A 17,925-nucleotide genomic window follows, 5' to 3' on the forward strand; every position below is an offset into this window, starting at 1 on the left:
ACTGAGTATCTATTTTTAACTTAGTAACGAAATTCAGAACATGCACCCAAAAAAAATGCAACAGGTAGTTGTGGGTGGATGAGATGTCACAGCAGATGCCCCGAACACAGCCATGTGCCAGTGAGGTTGAGTCACTGCAATATGCCAAAAAAGGATACTAAGGCTCGGCTGCCACAGGTTGCAGTGAGTTGCTCTGCCTTCCCCGTTACACTTGCCAGGCATCATTACAGAGTGCTGATCAGACACTCAGACATCATCAAGATTACAAAACTCACTAAAAATGACAAAGTACGGCATCCTGCAAATAGCACGAGTCTGTGATCAAGTCACCACACAGCAGAGAATTAATAAACCTTTAGAAAGCTCATGGGACGGTTCCCTGTAATTAACAGTGACCCCTTTGGTTCTCAGTATACATTCTACCTAAAAGAATAAATCTGGGGCTGGTAGGATGGCTCAGTGGTTAAGAACACTTGTTGCTCTTGTAGAGGACCCAGGGTTGGTTCTCAGCACCACTGTGGTTCACAACCATATGTTAACTCCAGCTCCACGGATCCGACACCTTCTTCCAACCTCTGCAGGCACCAGGAACGCACATAGTGCCCATACATACATTCAGGCAAAACATTCATACACATAAAAATGAAATAAATAAATCTAAAAACATATAAATAAATGCAATTTTTTTTTCCTGGAGCTGAGGACCTAACCCAGGGCCTTGTACTTGCTAGGCAAGTGCTCTACCACTGAGCTAAATCCCCAACCCGCAAAATTTTTTTAAAGAATACATCTAATGCTGTAATGTATTTTTGCTATAATTTCAAAGGCATCGGCTTGTTTGTCAGGGAATATCAATTTTTAGAATGATATGTAATAGAATTAAATGTTAGCAAGACCATCAAAAGCCTTCCAAGCCACAAGAACAAAACTACTCTGACCCCCAAACTAAGTAACCTGTCTGTGAAACTCCTATCCCATGCACCCACTCATTCGGCCCCTGTTTCCCACATTACACATGGAGGCGCCATGGCAAACTCACAGAAGAACACAAATAGGTTCAGTAAGATCTCTATCCTTAAGAGACTGACGGCGAGCGATGGAGCTTAGGGGTGTATAGGGTCCTAAAGGATACAGGCAAATCTAAGGTCCATACGGGAAGCAAGGAGGAATTACCACACAAAAAAAAAAAAAAACCTTGCTTTGATTTGGCTCTTGCCTATCTATTCAGCCTATCAGTCAAATATGGAAGATGGGTACTTAAATAGTATCTCGTCAAGGGTAGCTAGCTACAATTACTAACAAGACTGTTCTTATAACCTCCAAAACATCTCCTCAGACGATACTTTCTATGTGTACTGTGCCCTACATGGAGGAGTAAACAGAAATTAGAAATACGGATCCCAATTACAGCCCATAACCCTGAGCACTACAGGTCTAAAGGAAAGAGAAATACTAATCAATGAAATGGTTGAGCGGGCAAAAAGGCACTTGCCACCCAAGCCTGATGACCTGAGATCAATCCGCAGGACCCAGGTTGTCTCCTCTGACTTCCACACATGCACTGGGGTACATGCATGTTTACACGCATAGACGGACTAAATAGAAATAGATCCGGCATTAAAAAAAAAGTGTTAAGGTAAAAGAATCTGATAAAGATATCTAAGAGAGAACCAAGGATGCAACATCTTAGACCACCCATCTCCTACCCTCTCCTCTCTGATGCCATTACTGTACTTCTCAATAAAACCTTGTTTGCTTGCTCTTACATATGGGAGAAAAAAAAAAAAGCAACATTTCTTGTGAGGAAAAAAAAATGGGGATATGTCAAAACATCACAAAGCCACTTGACAGACCTCCCAAAGACAAAAGCGGGGAACAAATAACAACAGATATTTACTCCCTGGCTTACTAAGAGGTTCCATCCACCCCACTAACCACATCAGAAACTGGACAGATCGCGTACTGAAAATGCGTAGACTGTGCCCAATGGGTCAAAGCACAGGTTAGCAGCACTGTGGTGTTGAGGTCCCCGCTGTGTGGCTGAGTGGGTGTGGTGTGTGCTATCCCAGCTACTCAGGAGGCTGAGGCAGGAGGATCACCCAAAACGACATGAACATCAGATAGACATGCATCGGATGCACTGGGGTGGAACCACACTGCTGTAGTGCTCTGGGGGAAGGGGATATAGTTCTGACTCGGATGTAAGAAAGCATCATACAGCGGGACACATCACAGACACATATGGAGGGACATATCACCAAGTAACTAGCCAATATTCTTGAAGAATGCCAAGGTCATTCATGACAAAGAAAGACTAAAGACAGGCTAGGGAAATGGAGGACACCTGGCAATTAAATCCAGTTTGTATTCTGGATTAATCCTGGGCCATGGAAGAGGAAAACAGCTCATCTCAAATGAGAACTGTGAAATGATCAGTAATGGTAAAAACCATGTGAATTTCTGTCCTACTTGGCTTCTCTGATGCTCTGATAAAACCCTGACCAAAATCAACTTAGGGAAGGGTTTATTACACTTTACAGGCTCTGGTCCATCCCTGAGAGAAGCCAGAGCAGGAACTCAAGCAGGAACCCGAGGTAAGGACTGAGACACAGACCCTGGAGCAGGGTCGGCCACTGGCTTGCATCCTCGGGATACTGCTCAGCTACACGTCTCATACAGCCCAGGCTGACACGCCCAAAGATGGTACCGCCCACAATGGACTAAGACTTCTTCCTCCACCATTCAGCAATCATGAAAATGCCCGACAGACATGCCCACAGGTCAATCTTATAGATAGAGGCAGTTCTTCAAGTGAGGGTCCCTCTTCCTAGGTCCGTCAAGTTGACAACCAAGTTTACCACTGTAATTTCCTGTAGTGTTTTTCAATCTTTTCTGTAGCTCTAATTTTATTTTCAGATGAAATGTGCAGCAGGATTTTCCACTTCTTTTTTCTTTTCTTAAATTTGTTTTGTTTGGGGTTTTTTGTTTTGTATTTTTTTAATACAATATATCCAGGTGTGAGACTGGATGCTTTGACCCCATTATGAAGAATGACTCATTCTGGCTAGCTATTATAATTTTTGTATTAAGGGAGATTATCAAATGATGTCAGACACAGCATCTCTACACCCAGTTCTTACAGTGTATGTCAGATTGCAGTAAACAAGAAAGCAAGCCAGTGAAGGAAAAATCCACGTGCTAAAACCCAAAGAGATAAGCCAGAAAAAACACATGAATATTAGAACATGAACAGTAGAAATAAATGGCCCTTAATGCCCACATGTGAACACACTCACACAAAGCATGAAGTGTCAAGAATTAAACAAAACCAAATGAATCGGGGACTAGCATGTAACTCTGTGGTCAAGTTCTTCTGTAGCATGTGTGAGACCCTGAGTTCAATCCTCAGCACACACACACAGACACACACACACACAGACACACACACACAGACACACACACACACACACACACACACACACACACACACGCATTTTTTTTAACTCAACTGAATCAGCCGGTAGTGAGATCATGACTTGAAAGCTACCAGAGATGGTCAATTTTCATGAATTTCCAGTAAGAAGTTTACTAGAAAGGTAAAGTTGCGTTAGCTCTGATACATACCCAGACTTCAAGTCTGTTATTCTCAAACAGTTTGTAGCATCCAGCCCCACCTTTCCATTCCGGACCACGCTAGATATGAATGGGGACAGCATTGGAGAAATTCGGTTCAAGGCAATTTCTGGAGACATTTTAACTGGATTTATGAGTCACCACTGAAAGTAGAAAGAAAGAAAGGTGATCAATGCACCAGATACAATATAGAGATAAAGATGTAACTAGCTTCCTGGAAGCTAGCACGGTGCTCAGAATTTCTCTCGTATGAGCAAGTGCTCTGTGACCTGGTAACACCTCCACCCTTAGTCTTCTAGAAGAAACCAGATCCCTGCTGCTCAGATATTCAGGGCATGGGCAGTCCTGTGCTTTTCAGGAATGAAAGGAACCCTGAAGTACAATCCCCTCCTCCTTCCCAAAGACGATCCTCCACTAGAGCAATACCTTAAAGGACATGGCTCATGTCATAACCACTCTTCCGATTTGTTGATTTGGAGAAGCCTTCCCTAACAGTCCTGTCCCCGTAACACACAAAACACACATCACTGCGTTAGGAACCCCTCCACCCGTGTCCCCATGAGGACAAAGAGCTTTACCGGCAACAACGTACAAAACTCTAAAGCACACACAACCAATTGTTACTTACTAGAAATCATTTATGGCTGACAGCCCTTTCTTAATAAGTCCTTCCCTGGTGGATTATAATTACCTGTTTACATGGACTCTCCCCAAGAAAGACCACAACTCGAAATTCTCACATATAACAAATGCATTTAACATACACTTAGTATTCAGTAACATTTTAATAATATATAAATTACGTGGTAAGTTCAAATGATAGATTTTTTTTTTAGCCAAATTTGAAGCAAGCTTTATTAACTACTGGTCAGGATCATGGATACTGATTACTTGAGACCTATGCTCAGAATATGGCCTCAAATAATAGATTTAATCAAATTAAATTTTAAATACATGAATAAGGGGAGCAAAGCTGAGAAATATTTAGGGATGGAGAGAATATACCCTCAAAAACTGATAGGGTGGGAGGTACCTGAGAAAACAGTTCAGTGAGTAAAATGCTTTGCTGAACACACATGAGTTCAGACTCCCAGCAACCACATAAAAAGCCAGGCCCTGTGACACACATGTAACCCCAGCACTGGGGGTCACAGCATGGCAGATCACCAGGGCTCACTGGCGAGCCAGTCTAGCCAAAATGGTGGACTCCAAGGTCAGGGAGAGAACGAGAGAGGAAGATACTCAACACTGACCTCTGTCCTCCACACGTGTATACCAAGGCAAATGGATATGCACAGACATATACATGCTATACACACACATATATACCAGTACACACACACACACACACACACACACACACACACACACACACACGAGAGGGGAATGAATCCAGCAGAATCTGAGGAACAAATGAAGCAAAAAAAAAAATGTACTTAACACTTAAATTATAAAAACATAGTCCTGTCGCGATCCTAAGCAACAAAAACTAATGGAGTCTTTTCAGTCTTTGATTTTCAGGCACTAAGATGTCTCTACCCTTGATAATACAAAAGCAATAAATCACATCCACGCTACTTGGATATTCATGGAGCTGGAGGAGAGAGAGCACGAATTCCTAATAGACTTCTAAATGAAAGCTGCTACTTTAGAGGTGAATAAGTCAATTCAAATAATCATTGTCTTTCTCAAACTGGAAGGTTAATCCCACATTGAAAGCTAATTAATTTCCACCCCGTTACAAGTATGAGTGCCTGCTGCTCTGGTTCTGGTTTCTACACACTACGGCACCCACAGACTTACAGGCTCTGCAAAACTGAATGCTTGTTTTATCGTTTTAGATAGTAATAAAGAGATGACTATAGAGAGCTTTCAAAAAAAATACAATGGTGATCCCATGATGCCACCCAGAAATATTTCTGAAGTGGTTAAGCTCTATACTACGTACTTTAGTCTCCAAATGATTCTCTTCTGACTCTTTAGTAGATGACTTCCACACACCATTCTAATACGCCATCACAAGGCAAGAGTAACTATCATAAAAAACCATACATTTTATAGCATCACATCACTTATAAAACACTTTTATATGCAGTGTTGCCATCCACAACCTGTATAAGGCAGGTTTCCAATTCCCATTTTCCAGACGAGAAGGGCAACTGTTTTGAATAATATACTAACTGACACGATCACCTTGAAGATTTCTCTTTCTAAATTCTGCAGTACTCCTACCTGACTTCTACCCACCAACGTCACAGTTCCTGAAAGGGATGCTTATTTACATCACAGGCAAAACACAGAAATAGTTATCTGGTGGTAGGAGCAAACAGAAAGAGCTCTCATAACAATAATTGATTTTTGTCATGATTTTTTTTCTCGCAGTATCTACTATTTTACCTCAAATTTCCTTAAGAAAGAGAAACAAAACTAGCACATTTCAAACCTCACACAGCTCTCTATTCCTCACCTCTCTGTACAGCCATCCACTCCCCCCACAGTAGTTTCTTAATGACTAGTGTTTCCACTTTATGAATACAAAAACTGAAGGCCAGTGAGACCAAGTTACTTAATGTCACACACAGAGCGAACAGAAGGATTAGAATCCAAATCCAGACTTCTCTCAGAGGCCCCTATTCCTATTTTCCTCTCAAGCATTAATTCCATTGGCCACTAAAGGAAGCAGCCAGGTGAATTTTTAAAGCATACACCTTGTTAAATATGAAGACATGGTTATGAATTTATACACATGATGGCTTTACAACTAGAGATCAGCGAGGCTACTGCTGATCCAGTGTTGATGCTAGTCTGAATGATTCACTAGCTAAAATGCCAAAAGAAACAAACCTACTCCAGATGCCAAACCACACCAGTGACAATGACAACCCATTCCACTTCAGCAAGTGTCAAGACTTTAGGATCACACCTGAGGGAACGGATTTCTGTCTTTATTTCCGGAGCAGAAAAAATACAATTTTTTGACAGTGCACGGTTTTGTGCAGCTTTAAGATGTCTCAGTTGTGAAGGGTGAATTCTCTAACAAAGAGGAAAAAACTATACTGACTCTCAAATCAGGAATTTGAATAAAACAAAAAAAAAGGATGATCTTTTGGTACAATATGCAGGGATATGGACTGGAAACAAACCACACACACACACACACACACACACACACACACACACACACACACACACCCTCTTTTTTACACACGTCACCATTATAACAGAACCCAGAGGGGCAGGAATTTTCGGTGACCAGCCTTTCTTGAACGCTTGATTTTTGCAATTTGTATTTCCTGATTTTGACGTATTGCAGGAGGAAAATGCAAATCTATGATTTTTATAGAAATCTGCTGCCGTAAGGTAGGGTCACATGAGGTCTTTTGGTGGGCTGGCTATCTGGGGAATACAAAGACGTATAAAGCACCGACCAGGCTCTTGCAATTAGGAGGATGACAAACGCGGAAACATGTGCCCCGTTGACGTCATGGAACGGAAAGGGGTGGCCTCCTGCTGCATCACGTTCACGTCATATGGCGCACGAAGGAAGTTACGGCGGGGGAGCAATTTCTCCACTGGGGCAACATCGGGGAGGGATGGGGAGAGCGAACCGGTTCAGATCCAAAGAATGGCCACCCACTCTGAGGAAAACCTAAAGGGATCCAACCCTCTCTCCCAAACTGTACGATGTTTCCCCCCCTATTAAGCGCAAAAGGAGCGGGCTTCATCGGGGGCCATGAGTGAGCAAGATATGTGGAGAGAGAGAGAGAAGCCTCGGGTTTTGGGGGCTCGTTCTTGAGGGGGATCCGCGTGCTGGGGGCGAGCGGGGCATCTTTGGAACGCGGGCCTTCTCTTGGGGAAGAGGCTAGCTCTCGGGCCAGATTCAAACACGGCTCTCTGCGCCACCTGTGCGACTGAGATCCAACCTCCCCGCACCAGCCCGGGTCCAGGTACCTGGAACTTAAAGTCCGATCAGTAACCGGCGACCAGACGGGGTACTGGTTACCCGAGCGCGCCCCCGACCGACGCACCGACCTGCGCGCGAACCGCGGGCCGGATGCGTGCGCGCTCCCCCTCCCCGGACGTCCCGCCCCCCACCCCTCGCTCCGGAGCCGGCCGGGCGTGCGCGTCCCCGCGCCGAGCCCGGCCGGAAGCGAAGGAAGGCGGCCGGGTAGTGCCTGAAGGTTCCCCGCGGCTCCCGCCTCGAGCCTGGCGAGCCGGGCCGACTCTGGCCGTGGCGGCTCGGCCTCGCGCCGTGCGGCGCGGCGGGAACGTGGGTCCCAGAAGAACCGGGACTGGGCCGGAGGCCCGGGAGGTTTCACGGGCATTAGGGTGGGCGACCCAACCCGGCGCGGAGCACGCCCGCGTCGTTAGGGAGGAAGGCGCGGCGTCCCTGGTTACGGGTTCAGGCAAAGGGCAAAGGGCAGCGTCCGGGGTTGAGCTAGAGCTAGCCAGGCTTGGGAATGGCGGCGTCCGGGGAGCCCGCGAGGCCCCGGCAGGAGGAGGTGGCGGCAGCGGTGGTGGTGGTGGGTTCCTGCATGACCGACCTGGTCAGGTTAGTGCGGGGGCGCCGCAGCGCAGGGTCTCGGGAGGGCGAGCCACCCTGCTGGGTGCCCGGGCCTCGGGTCTGTGGGCACCCACCGTGGAGCTTTGCAGTGAGCTTTTAGGTTTCCACGGCGCGACTTCTCACGTGGAGAAGGCAGAATTCGAGTCTGTGCAAGTCAATGACGAGGGAAGGGGGACTGGGCGCCGCTGAACGAAAGCTCTGATACCGAAAGACCCCTCCCCTAAACACCTGTCCCTGGTTTTTGTCCGGGCTGCCCCATGACCTTCTCACCTCTGAGAATGTGCCTACCTTACAGGGTTGTTCTGAGGACAACAAGAAGTGTTTTTTTGTCAACCAGACCCAACTGGGTAGTACTCGCTTGAACACGGGCGAAATAAGGCGTCCAGGCAAAAAGACACACACCTTTTCAACTCTGTCGATCGCTGGCATTCCTGCAGTGTCCCATGTTTACAGGTTACTTTCATGTAGAAGTGAACCGTGGGTCAACCTTGTGATAAACCCAAGTGTGAGTCCAAAAAAAAAAAAAAAAAAACATAAAAATTATGTTCACTAAAAAACTATGAACAAATAGTGATGAAAAAACATGCTAAATGAAAATAGTTGAGTTAATCAGAGAGATTGAAGGAAAGAGCCTTCTGGTTTGTCATCTTTTTTTATGAAAACAGTTTTTTAAGCATAAAAGTATACATGTTGTAGAAAAATAACTCAGATACTCCAAAAAGATTCATACCACTCCACTTCTGTTTGTTAATGATCACATTTCTAATATAATGCAACTTAATATCATTTTTTAAATGATTAAGTCTACTATGATGAAGACCTCAGCTGTCCCTAAACCTTTTTCCAAATGATAACAGAAAACCTTGAAATAAGGCCTTGGTGTAATCAAAGTAACCAAATGGTTGCACCAAACTACCTATATCTACTTTTAAAAATAGCTCCAGGGTCTTCATATGTCCAACATGTCCAACTTAATCTTGCTAAAAACATTTACAAATTGGGGCAGTGGTGGCGCACGCCTTTAATCCCAGCACTCAGGAGGCAGAGGCAGGCGGATCTCTGTGAGTTCGAGGCCAGCCTGGGCTACAGAGTGAGTTCCAGGACAGCTAAGGCTACACAGAGAAACCCTGTCTTTAAAAAAAAAAAAAAATCACTTAGGGAGGAGGGAAGAGGGGGGTCTGTGATTGGTATGTAAAATGAATAAAAAAATTCTTAATAAAATATTTAAAAATTGTTATCAGGGTCATCAAGAGGGCTTAGGGAAGTTATTCTCAACCTGTGGGTCTCGACCCTTTAGAGGTCCGTATATCAGATATTTACATTATGATTCATAACAGTAGCAAATTACAGTAATGAAATTGTAACAAAAATAATTTTGGACTGCAGAGATGGCTCAGAGGTTAAGAGCACTGACTGCTCTTCCAGAGGTCCTGAGTTCAATTCCCAGCAACCACATGGTGGCTCACAACCATCTGTAATGAGATCTGGTGCCCTCTTCTGGCCTGCAGTCATACATGCTGTATACATAATAAATGAATAAATCTTTAAAAATAAATAATAATTTTATGGTTGGGGATCACCATAACATGAGAAGCTGTATTAAAGGGTCACAACATTAAAAAGATTGTGACCACTGACTTGGCGGGTAAAGGTGCTTATCCTAAGCCTAATGACTTGAGTTCAGTCCTGGAGCCCACTATGGTAGAAGGACAGAAACTGACTTCCTTCCACATGTGTGGTACACACACACACACACACACACACACACACACACACACACACTAGATGTATAGGAGAGATGGATAGATAAATATATGTTGTCAAATTACCAAATTCAACATCAAAAGATGGAACTAGAAAGGAGACCGGTAGAGGAAAGCGTGATTGACAGAGACCTCAGCCATTCAGAGCACTGAATCACAGCCACCAGTAACCCAGCTCCAGGGGATCCCACACCTTCTAACATCTAAGGGGTCTGCATTCCTGTGCCCAAACCTACACATGTGCACAGAATTAAAAATTAAAAAAAAATCATTTTTTAAAGTGTAGCAATAGGGGTTGGGGATTTAGCAAGCGCAAGGCCCTGGGTTCAGTCCTCAGCTCCGAAAATAAATAAATAAATAAATACAGTATAGCGATAGCAAGAGAACTTCAAATAGTTAAATTTTACATATTTTTGTGTGTGTGGTACTGGAATTGAACCCAGGTCCCTTGCATGCCAAGTGAGCACTTTACTGCTGAACTACACTCCTAACCTTTTATTATTTTGAGACAGAATCTCACTACGTTCCCCATGCTAGACTTGGACTGCGTGACTCAGGCAGGCCTTGACCATGCTATCCTGTTGTAACAGGATTACAGGCAGGCTTATGCCACCAAGTCTGTCCCTACATTTCAAATGTTTCTTTTCAGAAATATCTTGCCAATATCTTGGCAAGATGGACATGATTTTTTTTTTAAGTGACAATATGGTTTGAGACACTTGGTGAGGAGGCTTATGCACCTTTCTCTAGAGAAGTCAGCACACCTTCCTGTAAACCTCCAGATAGTAAATGTTTAAGCTTGGTAAGTGATACATGGTCTAGGTCACATTTTTTTCAGCAACCTTTTAGAAATGTGAAAAATCATTCCTATCTCCCAAGTCCTACAAAAAGCCGGCAGACAGACCTCTGTCTCTGACCCCTGTGTATAGAGGGTCGTCTTCTTGGAGCCTATCCTAACTAACTGATAATCCTCGTGACGGTTCTTCAAAGGATAAAATGTGGTATTCATTTTATATAAAAATGGAGAGTTTGCTCAACTGTAGAAATGGTTCCATCAAAAACACACCGAGCTGAAGGGTTGTTACTCAGTTGTGTGTGTGCATAGCCCGGGCTCAGTCCAGCACCTTCTGTGAAGCTTGACCAGATATTGCAAATACCTTAGTACCGTCTACGGTGATTACTCCTCAGACTCGGGGTGTGAAGGCTACGTTTATGATGTCAGGATTTTAAAACCTTATTCAGAGAGAGAGAAAGTGTAGGGGCTATTGGTCCCAGCCCCTCAGTTTATAGATAAGTAAGCCGGGGCCTAAAATCTTATGTATAAATGCACTAATTTCCCTTGCCATTTTCTTTATAGACTATCTGAGTTTCTATTTTTCATGTGAATAACTAATAAAAACTATTCCCCAGACTACTAATTTCCACAGATTTTTCGAAAAAGTTTTCATGATCTGTTTTGTTTTGTTTTGTTTTGTTTTAATTCCTACAAAATACCTGATTTTTATTCAGAACCCTGTATAAAATTGGGTCTGGGCCGTGGTGGCGCACGCCTTTAATCCCAGCACTTGGGAGGCCGAGGCAGGTGGATCTCTGTGAGTTCGAGGCCAACCTGGTCTACAGAGTGAGATCCAGGAAAGGCGCAAAGCTACACAGAGAAACCCTGTCTCAAAAAAACAAAAAAAAAAAAAAGGAAAAAAAAATGGGTCTGGCTCTGTTTGTTACAGATGTGTCGTGGGTGTATTACTTTCCTCTTGCTGCTGAAACAATTTGCCACACATTTGATTGACTTAATATTATTGTAGCTCTGGAGGTCATAAGCCTGGCTTAGCACTCAATGGACCAAAATCAAGGAGTCAGTAGGGTGGGCTTCCTTCCTGAGGGATATAGGGAAGAATTTGTTTTTTACACTTTCATAACTTCTCTATCCTGGTTTGGTCAGGGCCCCTTCGTAGCCAAAGATGGTTGGTTGAGTCTTCCCCACATGACATCCATCTGACTCTTACTATATGTGCACTGTAAGAACCCTTGTGCGGCTGAAGAGATGGCTCAGTGGTCAAGAGCACTGGCTGCTTTTCCAGAGGATCCGGGTTCAATTCCCAGGACCAACATGGCAACTCAAAACTGGCCGTAAATCAAGTTCTAATGGTGGATCCAACTCCCTCACAAAGACAGTAGGTCAAACACCAAAACTCGTAAAAATAATTATAAATAAAAAAAAACCTGCCGGGCGGTGGTGACACACGCCTTTAATCCCACACTCGGGAGGCAGAGCCAGGTGGATCTCTGTGAGTTCGAGGCCAGCCTGGGCTACAGGGTGAGTTCCAGGAAAGGCGCAAAGCTACACAGAGACACCCTGTCTAGAGAAAGAAAAAAAAAAACTTGTGTTACATTGACCCCAGCCAGATAACTCAAGACAATCTCCTTCCTTTATAGTTTCTTATTAGCTTATTCACTACCTTACCATTCCCTTGCTGTGTAGACAATATAGTTGCAAGTTGCAGAGATGAGACTATGAATAAATATCCTTTGAGAACATTTTACCCACACTGTAACATAGGCATCAAATAATCATACACTATCACTTAGGGAACCTTTGGATCTCCTCAGTCCGTCCTCACATTTACAGGCGAGGTGACCAAGAGCTTAAACAGCTCGCCCCTAATCCCACAGCCAGTTAGAGGCATAGTGAAGGCTGGAGCCCCGGTCTTCCAGAGTCACTTTCCTCCCTATCATCCTGCCTTGTTGTAGAGTCTGTGTGGAAATTTATAGTCTCTGTATTCACTGTATATCGTGGACACTGATAAGCAAAACCAACTAAAGATCTTCGGAACTAAAGAGTATCTTCATTACTCTCCTTTCTTGCCTGCGTTTAACTGTAACCGCTGAAACATCATGCCCGTAGATACTATAGAATCACTTCCGAAGGAAAACTGCTTCCCGACTTCCCTTCCGGAAGGCTTCCAAGTCCAGCTTGCTTTATGTATTCCTGTGTGCCAGACACTGCTAATTCAATCAGTGAGCATTTTTGTCCTCTTTCATTTTAGTTCTCTATGTGTAGTAAGCTCTGTGTAGTAATCGTTTTTAAAACTCATTAGCTCGTCCAGCTGTCATTGTTTAAGACCTATCTCCATTTATCTTCATCCTTTCTCTTGAACACCCATGGCTAAGGTTTCACGGCGTGTCAGGCATGATGGCACATGCCTGGAATCCAGCACTTGGGAAGTGGCTGCCCAAGACTCATGACTTCAAGGTCATCCTCAGCGACAGTGGAGTTGAAGGCCAGTCTGAACTACTTGAAACCCTGTCTGTAAAAAAGGGTTCATGTTACAAAGAAAAGGGAACACAAGCCTGTTCTCAGGAGAGAGAAAGCCAAAGTTCCATGAAAATACATGGTAATTTTTGTGTGCTCAGTTTACAGACCTTCTCTAGTCATACTTTAACTCCCTATTTCATACATATCACCCATTCTTTTCAGTCATCCAGTCAATTTGTCTTGCATGTACACTACAGATCAGTGTCTGCCTGTGTAGAAAAGACATAGACAAATATGGCTGCTTACAGAGCTACAGAAGGAGGCGGCCGCAGTGAAAATAAGCAGATCACACTGTGTCCTAGGTTCAGTGCTTCCGAAGAAATCACAAAGGAAGGACGGGAAGCCTAAGTTTAGATCCTCAGCCAAAGAAAGCCTCACTGAGGAGTGTGATTTTGCATAAGTTCCTAAAGTAGGAAAGAAGCGAGAATACATTAGCTGAGGGCAGAATACTGCAGGCGAGGGGAATGTGTTATGCAAAGGTCCTGAATGGTTAATAAGGAGGAGTTTGGTGGTTTGGGAGGGAAAAAAAGATTGGGGGGTCATTGAAGAACATTGGATCGTACTCTGGATGGATAAAAAGTGCGACTAAAAGGACGTGCTGTGGGCATCAGGCCAGACGACTCCAAGTTGTGTGGCTCTGCCGCTGCAAGGGGAAGTTGCCCTTTGCCCCAGATGTGGAAGACTGTATCAAGCTCAGGGTTGACGTGTGAGCGTTGGAGTACCCGTCAGACAGCTGACCTATGAGATTGAAGGGGTCAAAAGGGCAGATACAGGAGTGTGGCAGCCAGAGAAGTCCAGTCTGGATAGACAGATCTATAAATGTGTCATGGGTGTATAAATGATATTTAAAGCTGTGAGGCACGATGAGATCACGGAGCTCTGAACTCCAGGAGCACTTCAATATCTCGAGGATTCGTTTCATTTACCGCCTCCCCCTCAGCCTCTCCGCAGCCCCAAACTGGCTCTGAGACAAGTTCAGTCCACGTTTCCAAAGCAACTGACCATGATGTCAGCTCACACGTGCGTTGTCTTTTTCCACGCTGCCGCTGGGAAGGGACGGCTTCAGAGAAAAGCTCAAGTTCACTCAAACATGTAACTTGATCCTTAGCAAATCAGAAAACGATGGCTTAATGCTCAAAAGATTTGAAGTAGACACTGGAATAAAGGAAGCAGTAAACCTAGATTACTTAACAAATAAATAAGAAAAAATATTTTCTTAAAAATGGGCTAAAAAGATGGCTCAGCAATTAAGAGCACTTGTTCTTGTAGAGGACCCGGAATCGGTTCCCAGCACCCACACTGGGTGGCTCACAACTGCCTATAACTCCAGCTCCAGGGGGTCCGACGCCCTCTTCTGACCTCCACAGGCATCAGGCGTACACTGGGTGCACATACATTTATGCAGGCGAACTTACAAAGCATCACTCCCGTCCTGCCTTCCTGGTGCTGTAACAACCAGCCTAATAAAAGGCTTCTAGGAAAGTGAGGGGATGCTAACAGAAATTTCCTTTGATGCCACCGTTGTAGCCTTGGTTGGACTAAAGCATATTATCATATTTAGATCAGGAAAATCTCTTTTAAGGCCACATTTTCAGTAAAGTAAAAATCACAGGAACATTAATCGAAAATTATTTGACAGTCCCCCATATTTGAGTATAAAGCCATTCTTCATGATTTCTGCTCTTTCAGTTTTAAAAGTTCGCTTTTAAGTTGTAAGTCATATTTTAAAATCAGTATTTTTAAATATGTTTCTGTCACTTGTATTCTGCAATGCCAGAAGAAATCATCCATGAGAAATTTGCTAATTTTGATACCTCCTGTGAAAAGAGATGCTTAAAAAAGTAAACCCCAAATGACAAGAAAGAAACGGAGTGTGATAGCACACACCTTCGATCTGGCAGGAGAATCAGTTCAAGGCCAGCCTCGGTTATGTAGGGAATTCAAGGTCTGCTACGGCTACGTGAGACCCTATCTCAAAAAGGAGAGGGAGGAGGAGATGGGGAGAGGGAGGGATTGCTGATACTAAGGTATCCATCCATCATCCCTCACTAGCTCCTCTGTGTTCTGGGGAGGAACTTTTTTGCTCCAATTTTGCTCCAATATTTTGATAATTATTTGATAATAAGACAATGAAAAATATGCTAGACATTGGCAAGATTGCAGTTAGTAAAGCATGATCCATGCTCTGGAGCAAGTACCTACAAGTTCTCTGGAAGCACAGAGAAAGCTTCCAAAAGGAGATGGATGCTGAAGATGGAGGATCCCAAAATGGTCTGAGATGACTGCACTGAAGTTCTTCCATGCTTAGCCATACTCAGTCAGCGTTACCTCGTGGAATGTGTGTGTGTGTGTGTGTGTGTGTGTGGTGGTGTTGTTGTTGTTTTTGTTGTTGTTGTTGTTGTTGTTTGGGGTTTTTTGTAGAGACGGGGTTTCTCTGTGTAACAGCTCTGTCCTGGAACTCACTCTGTAGACCAGGCTGGCCTCAAACTCTCAGAGATCTGCCTGCCTCTGCCTCCCAAGTGCTGGGATTAAAGGCATGTGCCACCCCCACCCGGCTTGAATATAATTTTAATTCCCACTTTTATGGCCTTGGAGGACAAACTTTCTTTGTATTATATAAGAGTCCATGACAAATTTGCAGGAACCATTTTGAGATCTTAAATCTTCATATGAGCATTCAAACCTTTCAATATCCTTGCCTTATTTCACAGTTATTCTGTGACATGCTGGACTTGAATCATGTCTTCTATTGCTGCAGAGCCAACTACAAATTACCTTTGTATATGGTTGGCTTGTCATCTAAATAAAACTTGGTTTTGTTTGTTTTTGTTTTAGGTCTGGGTTTTTTGTTTGGGATATTTTGTTATAGTTTGGTTTTGGGTTTGTTTTCCAAATACATCACATCTTAGGTACTGGCTTTTCCTTTTGTGGTCGGAAACAAAATCTTGAAATACAATTCTGTAATGTTGCACAAAGAAATTTGTGCAGTGGTTTCTTAAGTACCCTCTGTAAATTGTGCACGTGCGTGTGTTTGTGTGTGTGTGTGTGTGTGTTTTATTTGAGACAACGTCTTACTTTGTTCCCAGGCTGGCCTCAGACTCAAGGGTTCAAGTGATGCCCCTTCCTCAGTCTCCCAACTAGTTAGGACTATGCTACCATACCCAGGTACAAATTATATTTTACATATATTTACATATATGGAAATATATTTTATAGTGAATTTTTACCATTGGTCAGACCGTAATATTTGGGGGAAGGGATTCTGATTAAGAGTCTTCATTTTTAAGTGATAAATAAAGGTATGATTTTCAGTTATCTGTGTTTTCAACCAAAGATCTTAGAGATCTTGGTGTTTAAGTCCACTAGGGTCACCTTTGGCGGTACATACCCTTAAGTGGTGGTAATGTCAACACGTGAGGGATGGAGACGGGAGTTCAAGGTCAGTTTTGGGTATGTTACAAGTTAGAGAACAATTGAGGCCGCAAGAGATGCTATCTCAAAAAAACATTAAAAAATAAAATTTAGCCATGGTGGTGCAAGCCTTTAATCCCAGCGCTTGGGAAGCAGAGACAGAAAGGTCTCTGTGAGTTCCAAACAAGCCAGAGCTACATGGTGAGACCCTTATCAGAGACAAGTATTTCTTTGATTTTATGTTAAAGCCAAAAGAAAATAGACAGTTTGTCTTAGCTAAAGTAAGAATAATAAAAGAAGTGCACTGTTTGTACTCAGGGTATCACAGCGTCTTGCTCAGGATAGCTACTTGGTGAACATGGGTGGAGTAAAGGAATACAAGCATGCACATCATATCTTCACTCGTTTTGTGATGCTCTATGAACACCTAAAACTGGGTAGTTTATAAGGAAGTGGGCTCCCCTCTCACTGACCCTTACTTGAAAGGAATGAAGCTGTGGTTTTATACAAATTCACCAGTTCAAGTTGACTTCATGTGCCTAGTACTTTATATACTTAAGAACTAAGGGGAGGCTGGAAGGAGTGGGGGGACACGACACAGGGGGGAGGGGGAATGGGACTTGACTGATCAGGCTGGGGAAAAATAATTAATGATTAATAAAAATTTAAAGAATTATATTAAAACCATTTATACGTATATATGATGGACTTATCTTTCTAGCTACAGCTATGTTTATTTTTGTTTTATACTATATATATTTGATGCTATTTCATTAGTATATTCAATCTATAATTATTACCTTCTCTTTTTCTGCTATTTTCTTTCTTGTTTGGCTGTTTAAGCTATCCAGAGTTATTGTAATTGATATTTGCCTGGTATATCTTTTCCAACCTTTAAGCATTAAATGTGTTCCATAAACAACACATACCCAGAGTTTAGTCTTTTGTGAATTTTTTAATAACTATGTTTTTCTCTTTGTACTAACAAATATAATCAGTCCATATTTATTATGTTATGATGTACATTCATTTCAGACTTTTTATATAAACTGCTCTGTAGAAACATTAAAAGATGGCAAGGTACCTAACCCACCCATATTAAATATTTAATGTCAGATTCATTTCAAACATTTTTATATAAACTTCTCTGTAGAATATTGTTTGTCAAAATTGTTAAAGTTGTACAGCACAACTAAGTCATTCTTTTGTGGAATATCATAGAATATTAAGCTTAAGTTAAC

At 43.1% G+C, this 17,925-nt stretch overlaps 2 protein-coding genes across 8 annotated transcripts in view; one reads left to right on the plus strand and one right to left on the minus strand.

Moving 5' to 3' along the window:
• The window catches only part of Babam2 (BRISC and BRCA1 A complex member 2), a 373,611-nt gene extending 365,913 nt beyond the window's left edge, over positions 1-7,698 (minus strand). For 3 of the 4 annotated variants that reach the window (XM_028873967.2, XM_037198068.1, XM_037198069.1), the window contains exons 1-2: positions 7,585-7,698; positions 3,625-3,776 (exon numbers count right to left, since the gene is read on the minus strand). In XM_028873967.2, the coding sequence (XP_028729800.1) occupies positions 3,625-3,752 (128 nt within the window). In that variant the 5' untranslated portion in view covers positions 3,753-3,776; positions 7,585-7,698. Of the gene's footprint in view, positions 1-3,624; positions 3,777-4,059; positions 4,124-7,584 lie in introns of those variants that run through there. The other variant, XM_028873970.2, reaches the window with a different exon arrangement.
• A 243-nt stretch (positions 7,699-7,941) lies between these two features.
• Rbks (ribokinase) overlaps positions 7,942-17,925 on the plus strand; it is an 80,857-nt gene continuing 70,873 nt past the window's right edge. For 3 of the 4 annotated variants that reach the window (XR_005089747.1, XM_028873981.2, XM_028873999.2), the window contains exon 1: positions 7,947-8,185. Coding sequence is in view for 3 of the 4 variants with exons in the window: in XM_028873981.2 (XP_028729814.1) it covers positions 8,094-8,185 (92 nt within the window). In the remaining variant the exon portion in view is untranslated. Of the gene's footprint in view, positions 8,186-17,925 lie in introns of all 4 variants that reach the window. The other variant, XM_037198070.1, reaches the window with a different exon arrangement.

The sequence above is a fragment of the Peromyscus leucopus genome, chromosome 22 (genome assembly GCF_004664715.2).
Source record: "Peromyscus leucopus breed LL Stock chromosome 22, UCI_PerLeu_2.1, whole genome shotgun sequence".
Lineage (NCBI taxonomy): Eukaryota > Metazoa > Chordata > Mammalia > Rodentia > Cricetidae > Peromyscus > Peromyscus leucopus.